At 47.6% G+C, this 14556-nt stretch overlaps 1 protein-coding gene across 1 annotated transcript in view; it reads left to right on the top strand.

Annotated features, from left to right (window-relative positions):
• The first annotated feature begins 4201 nt into the window (after positions 1–4201).
• EFCAB8 (EF-hand calcium binding domain 8) overlaps positions 4202–14556 on the top strand; it is a 108381-nt gene continuing 98026 nt past the window's right edge. Inside the window, 3 exon segments of the mRNA XM_032143267.2 lie at positions 4202–4255; positions 4466–4517; positions 8383–8548. Of these exon segments, the coding sequence (XP_031999158.1) occupies positions 4476–4517; positions 8383–8548 (208 nt within the window). The 5' untranslated portion in view covers positions 4202–4255; positions 4466–4475.

Raw genomic sequence — 14556 nt, 5'->3', positions numbered from 1 at the left:
ATTTTTGTTTTTTCCCCAATTTGGGATTCAATTCAGAATCGTGCATTGCCTTTAGTTGTTGGGTCTCTTGAGTCACCTTTCATCTCTAACAGTTCCTTAGCCTTTCTTTGGTTTACATGGCATTTTACTTTGGCCAGGCGCGGTGACTCATGCCTGTAATCCCAGCACTTTGGGAAGCCAAGGTGGGCGGAAAGCACTTGAGGCCAAGGAGCTCGAGACCAGCCTGGCCAACATGGAGAAACCCTGTTTCTACTAAAAATACAAAAGTTAGCTGGGCATGGTGGCATGCACCTATAATCCAGCTACTGAGGAGGCTGGGGCATGAGAATCAGAACCTGGGCGGTGGAGGTTGCGGTGAGCTGAGATTGAGCCACTGTACTCCAGCGTGTGAGTGAGACTCTCAAAAAAAAAAAAAAAAAAAAAAAGCCCAGTTATTTTGTAGAATATCCTGTAATGTGGGTTTGTCTGTTCCCTTATGATTAGATTCAGATGATGTATTTTTTTTTGGCCGTAATACTACCGAAGCAATGTGCCCTGCGTGTATCGGATCAGGAGGTGTGTGATGGATGTCATTTTGTTCCATCGCTGATGGTGGTAACTTTTTTTTTTTTGAGATGGAATCTTACTCTTTCACCTAGGCTGGAGTGCAGTGGCACAATCTTAGCGCACTGCAACCTCCACCTCCTGGGTTCAAGCGAATCTCATGCCTCAGTCTCCCGAGTAGCTGGGATTACAGACGTCAGCCATTGTGCCCAGGCTATTTTTTCATTCTTTTATAAAAATTGGCATCATACTGTGCACCCTTTTTTGCATCTTTTTTTTTTTTTGAGACAAGGTCTCATTCTCTCACCCAGGCCCTGGAGTGCAGTGTTGTGATTACAGTTCTTCACTACAGCCTCGAACTCTGGATGCAGGTAATCCTCCCACCTCACCCTCCTGAGTAGCTGGGACTACAGGTGAGTGCCACCATACCCCGCTAATTTTTTTTTTTTTTTTTGAGACGGAGTCTCGCTCTGTCACCCAGGCTGGAGTGCAGTGTTGCAATCTCCGCTCACTGCAAGCTCTGCCTCCCGGGCTCACGTCATTCTCCTGCCTCAGCCTCCGGAGTAGCTGGGACTACAGGCGCCCGCCACCACGCCCGGAGAATTTTTTGTATTTTTAGTAGAGACGGAGTTTCACCGTGTTAGCCAGGATGGTCTCGATCTCCTGACCTCGTGATCCACCCGCCTCGGCCTTCCAAAGTGCTGGGATTACAGGCGTGAGCCACCGCACCCGGCCAACCCTGCTAATTTTTTGTATGTTTTGTACAGATGGGGTTTCACCATGTTGCCCAGGCTGATCTCAAATTCCTGGGCTCAAGTGATCTTCCCGCCTTGGCCTCCCAAAGTGTTGGCATTACAGGTGTGAGCCACTGTGCCTGGCCTGCATCATGCTTTTCTTATTAGTACTTCATGAAAATCTCTCTTAGCTGCTGGAAGTCAGATTCATCCTGATGTCTGGGTGATGTCCTAGGTGCAGGTGCACTGATTTGTTCATTTCTGTGTCTGTAATGGTTCACTTTTGGTTTTTGCTCCTATGAATGATGCAGCAATCACTCTTCAACAGTGGCCTTTCACAAAGGAGTCATTTAAATTACTACCCACCATCCTACCCACTCCACTGAAACACATTTTATTTTATTTTTTTGAGACAGAGTTGTGTTCTTGTTGCCCAGGTGGAATGCAATGGTGCGAACTTGGCTCACCGCAACCTCAGCCTCCCGGGTTCAAGCGGTTCTCCTGCCTCAGCCTCCCGAGTAGCTGGGATTACAGGCGTCCACCACCACACCCAGCTAATTTTGTATTTTTAGTAGAGATGGGGTTTATCCATGTTGGTCAGGCTAGTCTTGAACTCCTGACCTCAGGTGATCTGCCTGCCTCGGCCTCCCAAAGTGCTAGGATTACAGGTGTGAGCCACCACGCCCAGCCGTTGAAACACATTTTAAAGATTGCCATGAGCCTGGTGTGGTGGCGTGCCCCTGTTGTCCCAGCTACTTGGGAGGCTGAGGTGGGAGGATCACCTGAGCCCAGGAGTGCAAAACCAGCCTGGGCAACATAGCAAGACGCCGTCTCAAAAGATTGCCGTGAACCCTTTTTTAATTAAAATAAAAATCAGAGAATTGCATGATTTAGGCTATAAACATCTTCCATAATCTCACCTGCCAGAGATGACTGCTATTAATTTTGGAGTATATGTTTCCAGGCCCTTTTTTGTGCATGTGCCAATATGTACATGCATATATTCTTAACAGAAATGGACTTAACATTTTACATACACTTTAGCTTTTTCACTGGTAACCTCTTAATTGCCTTTTTCAGTGACCATTTCTTTCCCTTATCACCTTAGCTCACTTTGTAGCGTCCCATTCTCCTAGCTGTCTTGTGTGTTTCTTGCTCTTTCTGTCCTCTAAATGTAGCCACTCCTCAAGTTTCAGTCCCCAGATTTCCAGATACTCGTTTTTATTATTTCTTTTTCTTTTCTTTTTTTTTCGAGACAGGGTCTCACTCTGTCATCCAGGCTGGAGTGTAGTGGTACGATCTCAGCTCTCTGCAGCCTCGACATCCTGGGCTCAAGTAATTCTCCCACCTCAGCCTCCTGAGTAGCTGGGCATATAGGCGTGTGCCACCACACCTGGCTAATTTTGGATTTTTTGTAGATATGGGGTCTCAGTGTTGCCCAGGCTAGTCTCAAACTCCTGGATGCAAGTGATCCTCCCGCCTCATCCTATTTTTTTATTCCTAATTGGACAGCCTAGTATCACATGCATTAAACCAGTTTCCCTCTTTGCTCCTTTTTCTCTAAGTGGTTCTGGCATTTCTGTTAGCTTGGTTCTTGGCTTCCAAATCTCCTTCCCTTAGGCCGTCCTCTCTCCTTTGGTCCTTAGATGTGAGCTGTTGCCAAGACACTGCTAGATTAGAGCATTCTTGCGTACCGTTTAGCCTTCTCCCTCCAGCTTGTGCTGATGAATTTTATTTTTTATTTTTTTGGAACAGAGTCTTTCCCTTGTTGCCCAGGCTGGAGTACAATGGCTTGATCTCGGCTCACTGCAATCTCTGCCTCCCAGGTTCAAGCAATCCGCCTGCCTCAGCCTCCCAAGTAGCTGGGATTATGGGAATCTGCCACCACACCCGGCTAATTTTTTATATTTTTAGTAAAGACAGGGTTTCACTATGTTGGCCAGGCTGGTCTCGTTCAAACTCCTGACCTCAGGTGATCCTTCCGCCTTGGCCTCCCAAAGTGCTAGAATTACAGCTGTGAGCCACTGCACCTGGCCGCTGATGAACTTTCATTGTTGCTCTTCATTTTGTTCAGACTGTCTGGCCGGGTATTCAAGGTTCTACTTTCTGCTGCCAATTTTTTTTTTTTTTTCTCTCCCATGATTCCTCCCTCTTCTCTGCCCCCAGGACCCTTCAGGTCAAGCCAAGCTGGTTCACTTGGTCTGCCCCCTGTGCGTGTCTTGGGCTTAACTATTTCTCGGCTGTCCCCCTGCCATCCTAGAGTGCCCTCTGGACTCTTGCCTGGTGGGACTTGCTGACGAGGTGGATTGGTGCTCCAATGACCCTAACAAAACGCTGTCATCCATCTCATATGGAGGCCTTGCTGACCCAATAGAAATGTTCCCTTTATATTCCCAGAGCAGAACTCTGTTCTGTCTGCTCTCCCGAAGTCCTGACTTGCAAGGGCACTGGAAGGCAGGTGGGGAGGGTATATGCAGTGGAAATGAGGAGCCCTCATTTTTCTTTTTTTTTTTTTTTTTTAGGCGGAGTCTCGCTCTGTCGCCCAGGCTGGAGTGCAGTGGCGCAATCTCGGCTCACTGCAAGCTCCGCCTCCCGGGTTCACGCCATTCTCCTGCCTCAGCCTCTCCGAGTAGCTGGGACTACAGGCGCCCGCCACCACGCCCGGCTAATTTTTTGTATTTTTAGTAGAGACGGGGTTTCACCGTGGTCTCGATCTCCTGACCTCGTGATCCGCCCGCCTCAGCCTCCCAAAGTTCTGGGATTACAAGCGTGAGCCACCACGCCCGGCCTGAGGAGCCCTCATTTTTCTAATCTGTTAATTGTACTTGGACTACCACATGGCCTCCTAAGATTCTTCTACTTCTGTAGAAAGTGCGATCCCCTTTAGAAAGTCTCTGGCATTATGTCAGGAGTAAAGAAACTTGTGAAACCCCATGGCTTCTGCAGGACAACTCTCTATCAGGGGAAGAAAGGCTCAGGTGCAAGCTTGGCAAAAGCTTTTTGCTGGGGAAATCTCTGGGAAAAGGGATGCTCATCAAATGCTTGCTGGGAGTGTCCATGGGCAAGGGGCAGCCACCCTCTCCCTTGACCTTGACTTCTTTTCCACCTTTCTGTGACCTGGTTAAGTCAGCCTTCCACGTGGTCCTTACAACGACTGGAGTTAAGGTGACTATGATTCCCTATTCTAGGTCAAGACTAATGTCTTCTGAAGACTTAGCAGAGATCCCTCAACTCCAAAAGGTAAGACAATTATCTGAACTAATAAAGGGTGGGGCATTCCAGAGTCACCCAAAACCTCACTTACCAGCATGGAAGTACAGGGGTTTCTGCATCGGAGAGGGGGTTGCATACTCAGATATTTACTGGGCAGGTAAGTGTACTTTTTTTTTTTTTTTTTTTTTTTTTGAGACAGAGTCTCGCTCTGTCGCCCAGGCTGGAGTGCAGTGGCACCATCTCGGCTCACGGAAACCTCTGCCTCCTGGGTTCAAGCAATTCTCCTGCCTCAGCCTCCTGAGTAGCTAGGATTACAGGCATGTGCCACCACGCCCAGCTAATTTTTATATTTTTAGTAGAGACGGGGTTTCACCATGTTGGCCAGGCTGGTCTCGAACTCCTGACCTCATGATCTGCCCGCCTCAGCCTCCCAAAATGCTGGGATTACAGGCGTGAGCCACCATGCCTGACCTAAGTGTACTTTTAAAGGGCTGCCTGAGACTGGGTATGGTGGCTCACACCTGTAATCCCAGCACTTTGTGAGGCAAAGGCAGGCGGATCGCTGACCCCAGGAGTTTGAGACCTGCCTGGGCAACATAGTGAAACCCCATCTCTACAAAAAGTAAAAAATAAATTAGTCAGGCATGGTGGCACATGCCTGTGGTCCCCACTACTCCAGAGGCTGAGGTGGGAGGATTGCTTGAGCCCGGGATGTCGAGGCTGCAGTCAGCCATGATCTCACGATTGCACTTATCCTGGGCAACAGAGCAAGACCCTGTCTCTAAAAAAACAAAACAAAAAAGCTACATGAGTCAAATGCAATACACCTGAGCCCCGTGAAGTACAGTCTGTACATGGACTCCACTTCTCTACTTAATTTTGTCCAGCAGGTTGTGATAATGGTGGGATGGGCTGTAAGAGTTTATATCAAGCCAGGTATGTATCAATTGTCTGTTATGTGCTTGGGGCTGGGGAATATAGAGATAATTAATACAAATTAGATTAAGATTAAGTTAAGTTAAACATGCCCTTGTCTTTGAAAAAGCTCACTATGAGACAAGGAGTAATAACAAGAGCTGTCATTTATTGTGTAATTACAGTTTACTGGGGCTTCACATGTATTCAGGTATCATTTAGGTCTCAACCACAACCCTACAGGGTAGGGTCTGTGGTTCTCTTTTGCAGATGAGGAAACCTATGGCTCAGGGAAGTGATATGATACGCCTAAGTTAAAATAGCTTCTAAGTGGGAGAGCCAGACAGAATTCCAACCCAGAGCTCTGGGGCTCTGCAGCCGTGTGCTTCCCCTCATGCCTTGCTGCCTACATGTATGGACAGACATGCACATTTACTATGCCTTGAGGGGCAGATATGAACAAAGACCTGGGAATATGGAGGTGGCAGTGATGACTGTCATCTGAAAGTTATGGAAGAGCTCCTTGGGGGAGGTTCCATTTGAGCGAGAGTCTGAAGAGTGGGTAGGGGTTCACCTCAGGGGGAGACGGGCTGGTTTGTATATGGGAGACAATGTGAGTAAGCATGGAATGCTTGCTAGGCTTGGGGATGGTGGGGAGCAGGTGGTGTGCCTGGAACATGGTGCATGCTTGAAACTAGAAAGATAGGTCAGAGCTGGTTAGGAAGTACTTTGAATGCTACACTCAGGAGTTGGGGTGAAGAGTGTCAGAAGCAGGGTAAAGTCATTGATCAGATTTGCTGCCTAGAAGCCAGGCACGGTGGCCCATGCCTGTAATCCCAGCACTTTGGGAGGCCAAGGCAGGAGGATCACCTGAGGTCAAGAGTTTGAGGCCAGCCTGGTCAACATGGCGAAACTCTGTCTCTACTAAAAATACAAAAAATTAGCCAGGCGTGGTGACTCATGCCTGTAGTCCCAGCTACTTGGGAGGCTGAGACATGAGAATCACTTGAACCCAGGAGGCAGAGGTTGTAGTGAGCTGAGATCGCGCCACACTCCAGCTGGGTGACAGAGTGAGACTGTGTCTCAAAAAAAAAAATAAATAAAATAAATTTACTGCCTAGAAGGATGACTGGTGCCAGTGTTGGGAGGTGGATGGGAAGAGAAGGCCAAACTCTGGTCTAAGTTAGTGGTGGTCATTGTACTTGTCCTAGCAAAAGACTAGAGTTCGGGATGAGCAGGGGTGTGGGAGAGGAGGCTTATATGTAGGAGATGGATCCTAGGAATAATCAACTGGAGGGACGGTAGAATGCATAGGAAGAAGAGGGAGGAGCTGAAGGTGATGTTGAGATTTCTAATTTGGGGTCTGGGTGGGTGGTGAGAGCCTTCACGTGCTCCTCTGTTGGGCTCCATGGAGGCAGGGACCCTCACTATGTTCACAGTGTATCCACAGTGCTGTTTCCACAGTGCCTGGCACTGAGTCAATGTGTAGAGATGCTGGGCTATTGAATGAAAGGTCACAGGAGGATGAGCACATTTGCTCTTTAGTTGGGGCTAAGGTGGGGAGAGTGAGCAATTTAATCCCTTGTCTTTTGGCTTTTTGAACTAAAGGCTTCTCAACTTCCCAAGGCCCAAAGCAATGTGTCTCAGCGAGCAACACTGCCTGCCTGCCACTCAGGTCATCTAATTGTCCACGTTTGGAGTCTTTTAGGGAAGGCAGCCTTTGATGGCCTGAGCTTTGGTGACCTGACACATTATGCTAAGTATCTATCAGTTTCACGGAGGGGTGAGGAGAGGAAGCATCATGAGGCCTGGAGGGGTGGGGAAGGCTTCTGGGGGGATTTGGGAAGGATGAGTAGAAGGGGGAAGTGAGGGAGAACCCCCAGTGGAGGGGTCTGTGTGAGTGTTGGTGTGTTGGCAGGGAGGCCAGGGGTGGGGCAGGTGAGCTCATCTGACTGAGATGGGACATCTGGGCTGGTCAGGACCAGGTCAAATTAGGGAAAATGGAGCTGGATTCCCTGGGGTCGATTCCTTCCCTCCCTCCCTCCCTCCCTCCCTCCCTTCCTTCCTTCCTTCCTTCCTTCCTTCCTTCCTTCCTTCCTTCCCCTTCCTTCCTTCCTTCCTTCCTTCCTTCCTTCCTTCCTTCCTTCCCTTTCTTTTCTTTCTTTCTTTTTCTTTCTTTCTTTCTTTTGCTTTCTTTTTTTTCTCTCTCTCTCTCTCCTCTCTCTCTCCTTTCTTTCTTTCTTTCTCTTTCTTTCTTTCTTTCTTTCTTTCTTTCTTTCTTTCTTTCTTTCTCTCTCTCTCTCTCTCTCTTTCTGTCTGTCTGTCTGTCTGTCTGTCTGTCTGTCTTGGAGTCTTGCTCTGTTGCCCAGGCTGGAATGCAGTGGCACAATCTCAACTCACTGCCACTTCTACCTCCTGGGTTCAAGTGATTCTCCTGCCTCAGCCTCCTGAGTAACTGGGACTACAGGCATACGCCACCACACCCAGCTAATGTTTTTGTATTTTTAGTAGAGATGGGTTTCTACCATGTTGGTCAGGCTGGTCTCAAATTCCTGACCTCAAATGATCCGCCCTCCTCGGCCTCCCAAAGTGCTGGGATTACGGGCGTGAGCTACCGCGCCCAGCCCCCTGGGGTTCTGAATTCTGACCACTGAAGATTTGAAATGATATAGTTACTGAACTGAGGTCCTTTATAAATGAACACCCCATTATGAGTAAGATAGGACTTGGCTGTATCCTCCCTGAGCCTCAGTTGTGGCATCTGTGAACAATGGTTCCCTCTCCAAAGTCAGAAGAGTCTAGGTTTTTCTTTATCTTCTTAGGTCTAAAAATGGTTAAGAATTATGTATTTCTGTCAGTAACATCATAACACTACTTACCTTGTTCTTTCTCAAAGAGTCTCTCTTTAAATCATGTGCTGAAAATGGCTCAGGAAATTGAAACGCTCAGTCCCTGGTTCTTGTTATATTCGTTCCAGCTGTCCATCCCACATGGCTTCCAGAACAAGGAGGCTGCTAGCTCCCCAACACCATCCATCACCCTTAGCCAGGTGCCCGACCTCCAGCCTGGGTCCCAGCTGTTTACTGAGATACACCTGGCCGAGATAGAGAAAATGTTTGAGGAGGACATCAACTCGACTGGAGGTAAGGCCGCTCTGTAGGCTCGGTTTTTGTGTGAGTTCTGCAACGGGGCAGGACCGAGTACCTGCGGTGTGTGGAGAGTTCAAACATGATAAGCATTTTTGTTTTTGAGACAGGATATTGCTCTGTCACCCAGGCTGGAGTGCAGTGGTGTGATCACCACGGCAGCCTCGACCTCCCATGCTCAAGCGATCCTCCTGTCTCAGCTCCCAGAGTAGCTGGGACTACAGGCACATGCCACCACTCCTGGCTAATTAAATTTTTTTTTTTTTTTAAGAAACAAGCGCTTGCTATTAAGTTGGTGCAAAAGTAATTGCAGTTTTGATATTAAACGTAATGGCAGAAATCGCAATTACTTTTGCACCAATGTGGTATGTGGCCCAGGCTCGTCTGGGACTACTGGGCTCAAGTGATCCTCCTGCCTTGGCCCCCGGAGTAGCTGAAACTACAGGCACATGCCACCATGCCTGGCTAATTAAAAAAATAATAATTGTAGAGATGAGGTCTTGCTATGTTGCCAAGGCTGGTCTCAAACTCCTGGGCTCAAGCAGCGCCTCCTGCCTTGGCCTCCCAAGGTGCTGGGATTACAGGTGTGAGCCACTGTGCCCAGCCCTGATCAGCATCTTTGCATCTAGTTTCTCCTGTAAAACTTTCAATCATTATGTAGGTATTGCAAGCATATTGGAAGCTATTTGGGATCTAGAAAATTTAAAAAAATACCGCTAGTCCAAATACCCAAATGTAACCACTGTTAGCATTTTGGTGTATGTATTTTCTTCCAGTTTCGTATGTATGGTTTATTATCTGTTGCTGTGTGATAATACCACAGTCTTAGTGGCTTAAACCAATGCACGTTTATCACCTCACAGTTCTGGTGGGACAGGAGTCTGGGCATGGCTTAGCTGGCTTCTCTGTTCAGGCTCTCACAAGGCTGCAATCAAGTTGTTGGCTGGAGCCGGTGTGGTGGCTCACGCCTCTAATCCGAGCACTTTGAGAGGCCAAGGTGGGCAGATCACTTAATGTCAGGAGTTCAATAGCAGCCTGGCCAACATGGTGAAACCCCATCTCTACTAAAAATACAAAAATTAGCTGGGCATGGTGGCACGGGCCTCTAATTCCAGCTACTTGGGAGGCTGAGGCAAGAGAATTGCTTGAATCTCAGAAGCAGAGGTTGCAGTGAGCCAAGGTCATGCCACTGTACTCCAGCCTAGACCACAGAGTGAGACTGCATCTCAAAAAAAAAAAAATGTTGTCAGCTGGGGCTGTGGAATCATCTTGGGCTTGACTGGGGAAGGACCCACTTCCAAGCTCACTCAGGTTGTTGGCAGAATTCACTTCCTTGCCCCTGCATGACTGAGGGCTTCTGTTTCTTCCTGTTGGTGGGAGGCTACCTTTAGCCTCTAGAGGCTGCCCACAGTTCCTGGCCATGCGGGATTCACCAACAGAGCTGCTTGCAAGGCTCAAGCCAACAACAGGGAGAAAAACTCCAGCAAGATAGGTGTTGCAATCTTTTTTTTTTTTTTTTTTTTTGAGACGGAGTTTCGCTGTTGTTGCCCAGGCTGGAGTGCAATGGCACGATCTTGGCTCACTGCAACCTTTGCCTCTGGTTCAAGCGATTCTCCTGCCTCAGCCTCCCAAGTAGCTGGGATTACTGGTATGTGCCACCATGACCGGCTATATTTTGTATTTTTAGTAGAGACAGGGTTTCTCCATGTTGGTCAGTCTCGAGCTCCCGACCTCAGGTGATCTGCCCACCTCAGCCTCCCAAAGTGCTGGGATTACAGGCGTGAGCCACCGCGCCTGGCCAGGTGTTGCAATCTTATATAACAAATCATGTAATCATGTGCACATAGTCCTGCACACCCTGTCACCTGTGCCATATTCTGTTGGTTAGAAACAAGTCACAGGTCCCACCACACTCCAGGGGAGGGGATCAAAGGAGGGATTGAGCACCGGGAGGCACACAGTATGGGGGCTGCTTAAGTCTCTCTACTGCACATGGCTATGTGTGTTTTCATATGTCCTTAATCATACTATATATGTAATTTCAGACTACTTTTCACTCAATGCTAATATCCTAAGGTATTTTCCATATTGCTACATAATCTTCCAAGTCATCATTACTAATGGAGGCAGTTGTTTCATTGGCTAAGCTATTCCCCTGTTTTCAGACATTTAGGTTTTATTGAGTTTAATGTTGTAAAGATATCCTTTGTGCATGAAGCCTTTTCTCTGTTTAGAGCTTGATTTTTCCCCTGAGATAATACTCCTGTAAGTCAAATAATAGGAATACTTAAAGGCATCTTTCTTTATATGCACTAGACCATGCCAGGGTCCTATTTACCTGCCCTGTGAATTTCATTTGAGATTTACAACCACACTGTGATGTGGGCAGGAAAGGATAAGAAATCTCCAGTTTACAAGCGAGTAAAGTGAGACCTAGGAGGGACAATTTGTGTCTGGTCTGAAGATCGGGTGGTTCCTGGGTGGTGGTCTTCAGTGTCATTGTTTGCAGCCAGGAGGTGCCACCACTGTGTGTGGGAGGACCCGTTGGTAGTGACTCTGGCCATCGTTCTTATTGTGTTTGTGTTTGTTTTGAATAGGTAACATATCCACACAGTTCAATATATCCAAACGGTTCAAAATCCAAAAGGTACTTTTTTCATGATAACTTTTTGATATACAGAGAAAATGTCTTTCTCCCCCACCACCCATGTGCCCAGGTATGTCCCTTTAAGTGATTACTGTTTTCTGTTTCCTGCGATCTTTATTTTTAATTTTTTTAGGGACAGGGTCTCGCTTGGTTGCCCAGGCTGGAGTGGAGTGGCGTGATCATAACTCACTGCAGCCTTGAACTCCTGGGCTCAAGTGATCTTCCTGCCTCAGCCTCTGCCTGGGTAATTTTTAAGAACTTTTTGGTAGAGATGGGGTCTTGCTATGTTGCCCAGGCTAGTCTCAAACTCCTGGCTTCAAGCAATCCTTCTGCCTCTGCCTCCCAAAGTGTTGGGATTACAAGCGTTAACCACTGCACCCAGCCTCCTGTGACCTTTAGAAATAAATACAGAAGTACCTTTAGTCACTTCTACTTTTTTTTTTTTTTTTTTCTGAAATGAAATCTCACTCTGTCACCCAGGCTAGAGTGCAGTGGCGCGATCTCAGCTCTCTGCAACCTCTGCCTCCCAGGTTCAAGTGATTCTCCTGTCTCAGCCTCCCAAGTAGCTGGGACTACAGGCACGCACCACCGGCTAATTTTGGTATTTTCAGTGCAGACAGGGTTTCACCATGTTGGTCAGGCTGGTCTTGAACTCCTGACCTCAGGTGATCCACCTGTCTTGCCTCCCACAGTGCTGGGATTACAGGTGTGAGCCACTGCACCCGGCCCTCTCTACTTCTTCTTTTAAATTTTAGTGTCCAGTCATCAGTTTCCTCCCTTTTTTTATATGCAATGGCAGTCTACTGTCCACACTGTTCTACTCTTTGCTTTTTATTTTTTTAAATTTTTATTCTTTTAAATTTCTTTTAGAGATAGGGTTTTCCTGTGTAGCCCAGGCTGGAGTGCAGTGTGTGATGATAGTTCACTGAAGCCTTGACCTCCTGGGCTCAAGCAATCCTCCTGACTCAGCCTCCAGAGTAGCTAGGACTACAGGTGCATGCTACCACATCCAGCTAATTTTTTCATTTTAATTTTTTGTAGAGATGGTGTCTTGCTATGCTGTATTCCTTGCTTTTTTAAAAAATTAATTTTAACAAGTTTACCTCTTGCTTTTTACTGAATGTATCTTGCAGATATTTTCATATCAATGTAAAAAACCCTTTCTCATTTTAAAAAACCAACTGTGGCTTTAAATGGGAGAAAGGAAAATTCAACTTTTGTTGATGTAGGATAAAGGAAAATAGGATCATTTTTCTCTTTCAAAAGTCTTTTAAGGAGGTGGATTATGAGTGCGGGCTCCATACCGTGTCTGAGGCACCCCAACTGTCACTGCATGCCTTGGAAGGAAGAGGGGACATGCCAGTGTCCTTCTTCCTATTCTGTAAGTTCCCTTTTCCTAGCTTCAGTCCAGGTTGTGCCAGATCTTTGAGGGAAGTCAGTGGTTCTTAAAGAGGAAAGAGTGCCTTTCAGTCTCCCCAGGAGGTTTCGAAAGCACACAAAGCCAGTTTGACTCCCAGCTCTGTCTGGAAGGAGGCTGCAGGGCTCATGGCCTGCCCCCAGATATCTGTCTTCTACCTGGAAGGACCATTAAGTGCTTAAGTGCCTTGGCTGTAACTCCAGATAAGCAAGATGGGTCCCTCTTTTAGCAAGGCATGATTTCTTCAGGCTTTCCATTTATTCCTTGATCCAGCAACAAATATAATAATAATTACTGTTGTATCATTGTGCTGGGTGTTGTATAAGGAGCATAGAATGGGGTTAAGAGCATGAGTTCTGGAGCCAGATTGCTGGGGTTAGTATCTGGTGCTACCCCTTACCAGCTGTGTGACTTTGGGCAAGCGACCACACCTCTCTGTGCCACATTTTCTTCCGTATGTAGGTAGTCAGGGTGCATAAGGCACAGAGAACAATGCCTGGCATGAAGTGCCATCGCCGGCACATCTCAGCGCCCACAGAAACCCTCAGGGGACCAATGTTTGTTGAAACCAGGACCCAGCCCTGGGGAAACAGGCTCATCCCTGCCATCCCAGAGCTCTCTGGCTGGCGTGGGAGATAGAAGACAGACAGACAAGAGTGAAAGCAAGCTGGGCACAGTGGCTCATGCCGGTAATCCCAGCACTTTGGGATCCCAGTGAGCTGAGGTGGGTGGATCAACAGGTCAACGGTTCGAGACCAGCCTGGCCAACATGGTGAAACCCTGTCTCTACTAAAAATACAAAAATTAGCTGGGCATGGTGGCGGGTGCCTGTAGTTCCAGCTACTTGGGAGGCTGAGGCAGGAGAATTTCTTGAACCCAAGAAGTGGAGGTTGTAGTGAGCCAAGATCATGCCACTGCACTCCAGCCTGGGCGACAGAGTGAGACTCCATCTCAAAAACAAAAACAAGGCTGGGCGCAGTGGCTCATGCCTGTGATCCCAGCATTTTGGGAGGCCGAGGTGGGCGGATCGCCTGTGGTCAGGAGTTCAAGACCAGCCTGGCCAACATGGCGAAACCCCATCTCTACTAAAAATACAAAAATTAGCCGAGTGTGGTGGTGGATGCCTGTAATCCCAGCTACTTGGGAGGCCAAGGCAGGGAGAATTGCTTGAACCCAGGATGCAGAGGTTGCAGTGAGCCAAGATCGTGCCATTGCACTCCAGCCTGGGCAATAAGAGTAAAACTCCATCTCAAAAAGCAAAACAAAGCAAAACAAAACAAAATACTAAAAACAGAAAACAAAAACAAAACACAAAACACAAAACAGTGAAAGTGAGTGTGTCAGCTGATAAAGAATGTCAGCAAGAACCATGGAACTGGGCAATGGTGGGGTGGCCTCCTTAGACAGACCCTAGGAAGGCTTCCCTACGGAAGGAGCCCCCTGAACTCCGAGGATGTTGGCCAGGATGGTCTCGATCTCTCGACCTCGTGATCCACCTGCCTTGGCCTCCCAAAGTGCTGGGATTACAGGTGTGAGCCACTGTGCCCAGCCCAGAAGCACTTTTTAAAGATTGTGATTATTAAAAAAAAAAGTTGCAGACAGATCCCCTTATAGACCCAGCACGTGGAGAATTTTCTATCCTTGCCTGCTCCTCCTTTCTTCTCCCCATCTTTTCCTTCAGCCAAAGTTTATATTTTGATAATTGCTTTTAAAAGATGCGGTTCAGCCGGGTGTGGTGGGTTCACACCTGTAATCCCAGCACTCTGGGAGGCCAAAGAGGGCGGATCACTTGAGGTCAGGAGTTTGAGAGCAGCCTGGCCAACATGATGAAACCCCATCTCTACTAAAAATACAAAAATTAGCCGGAAATCTCTTGAACCCAGGAGGCAGAGGTTGCAGTGAGCTGAGATTGTGCCACTGTACTCTAGCCTGGGCAACAGA

This window comes from Hylobates moloch, unplaced genomic scaffold (genome assembly GCF_009828535.3).
Source record: "Hylobates moloch isolate HMO894 unplaced genomic scaffold, HMol_V3 SCAFFOLD_21, whole genome shotgun sequence".
In the NCBI taxonomy this organism is placed as follows: Eukaryota; Metazoa; Chordata; class Mammalia; order Primates; family Hylobatidae; genus Hylobates; species Hylobates moloch.
The sequence above is the reverse complement of the archived record's forward strand: the minus strand, read 5'-3'. Positions and strand labels throughout refer to the sequence as shown.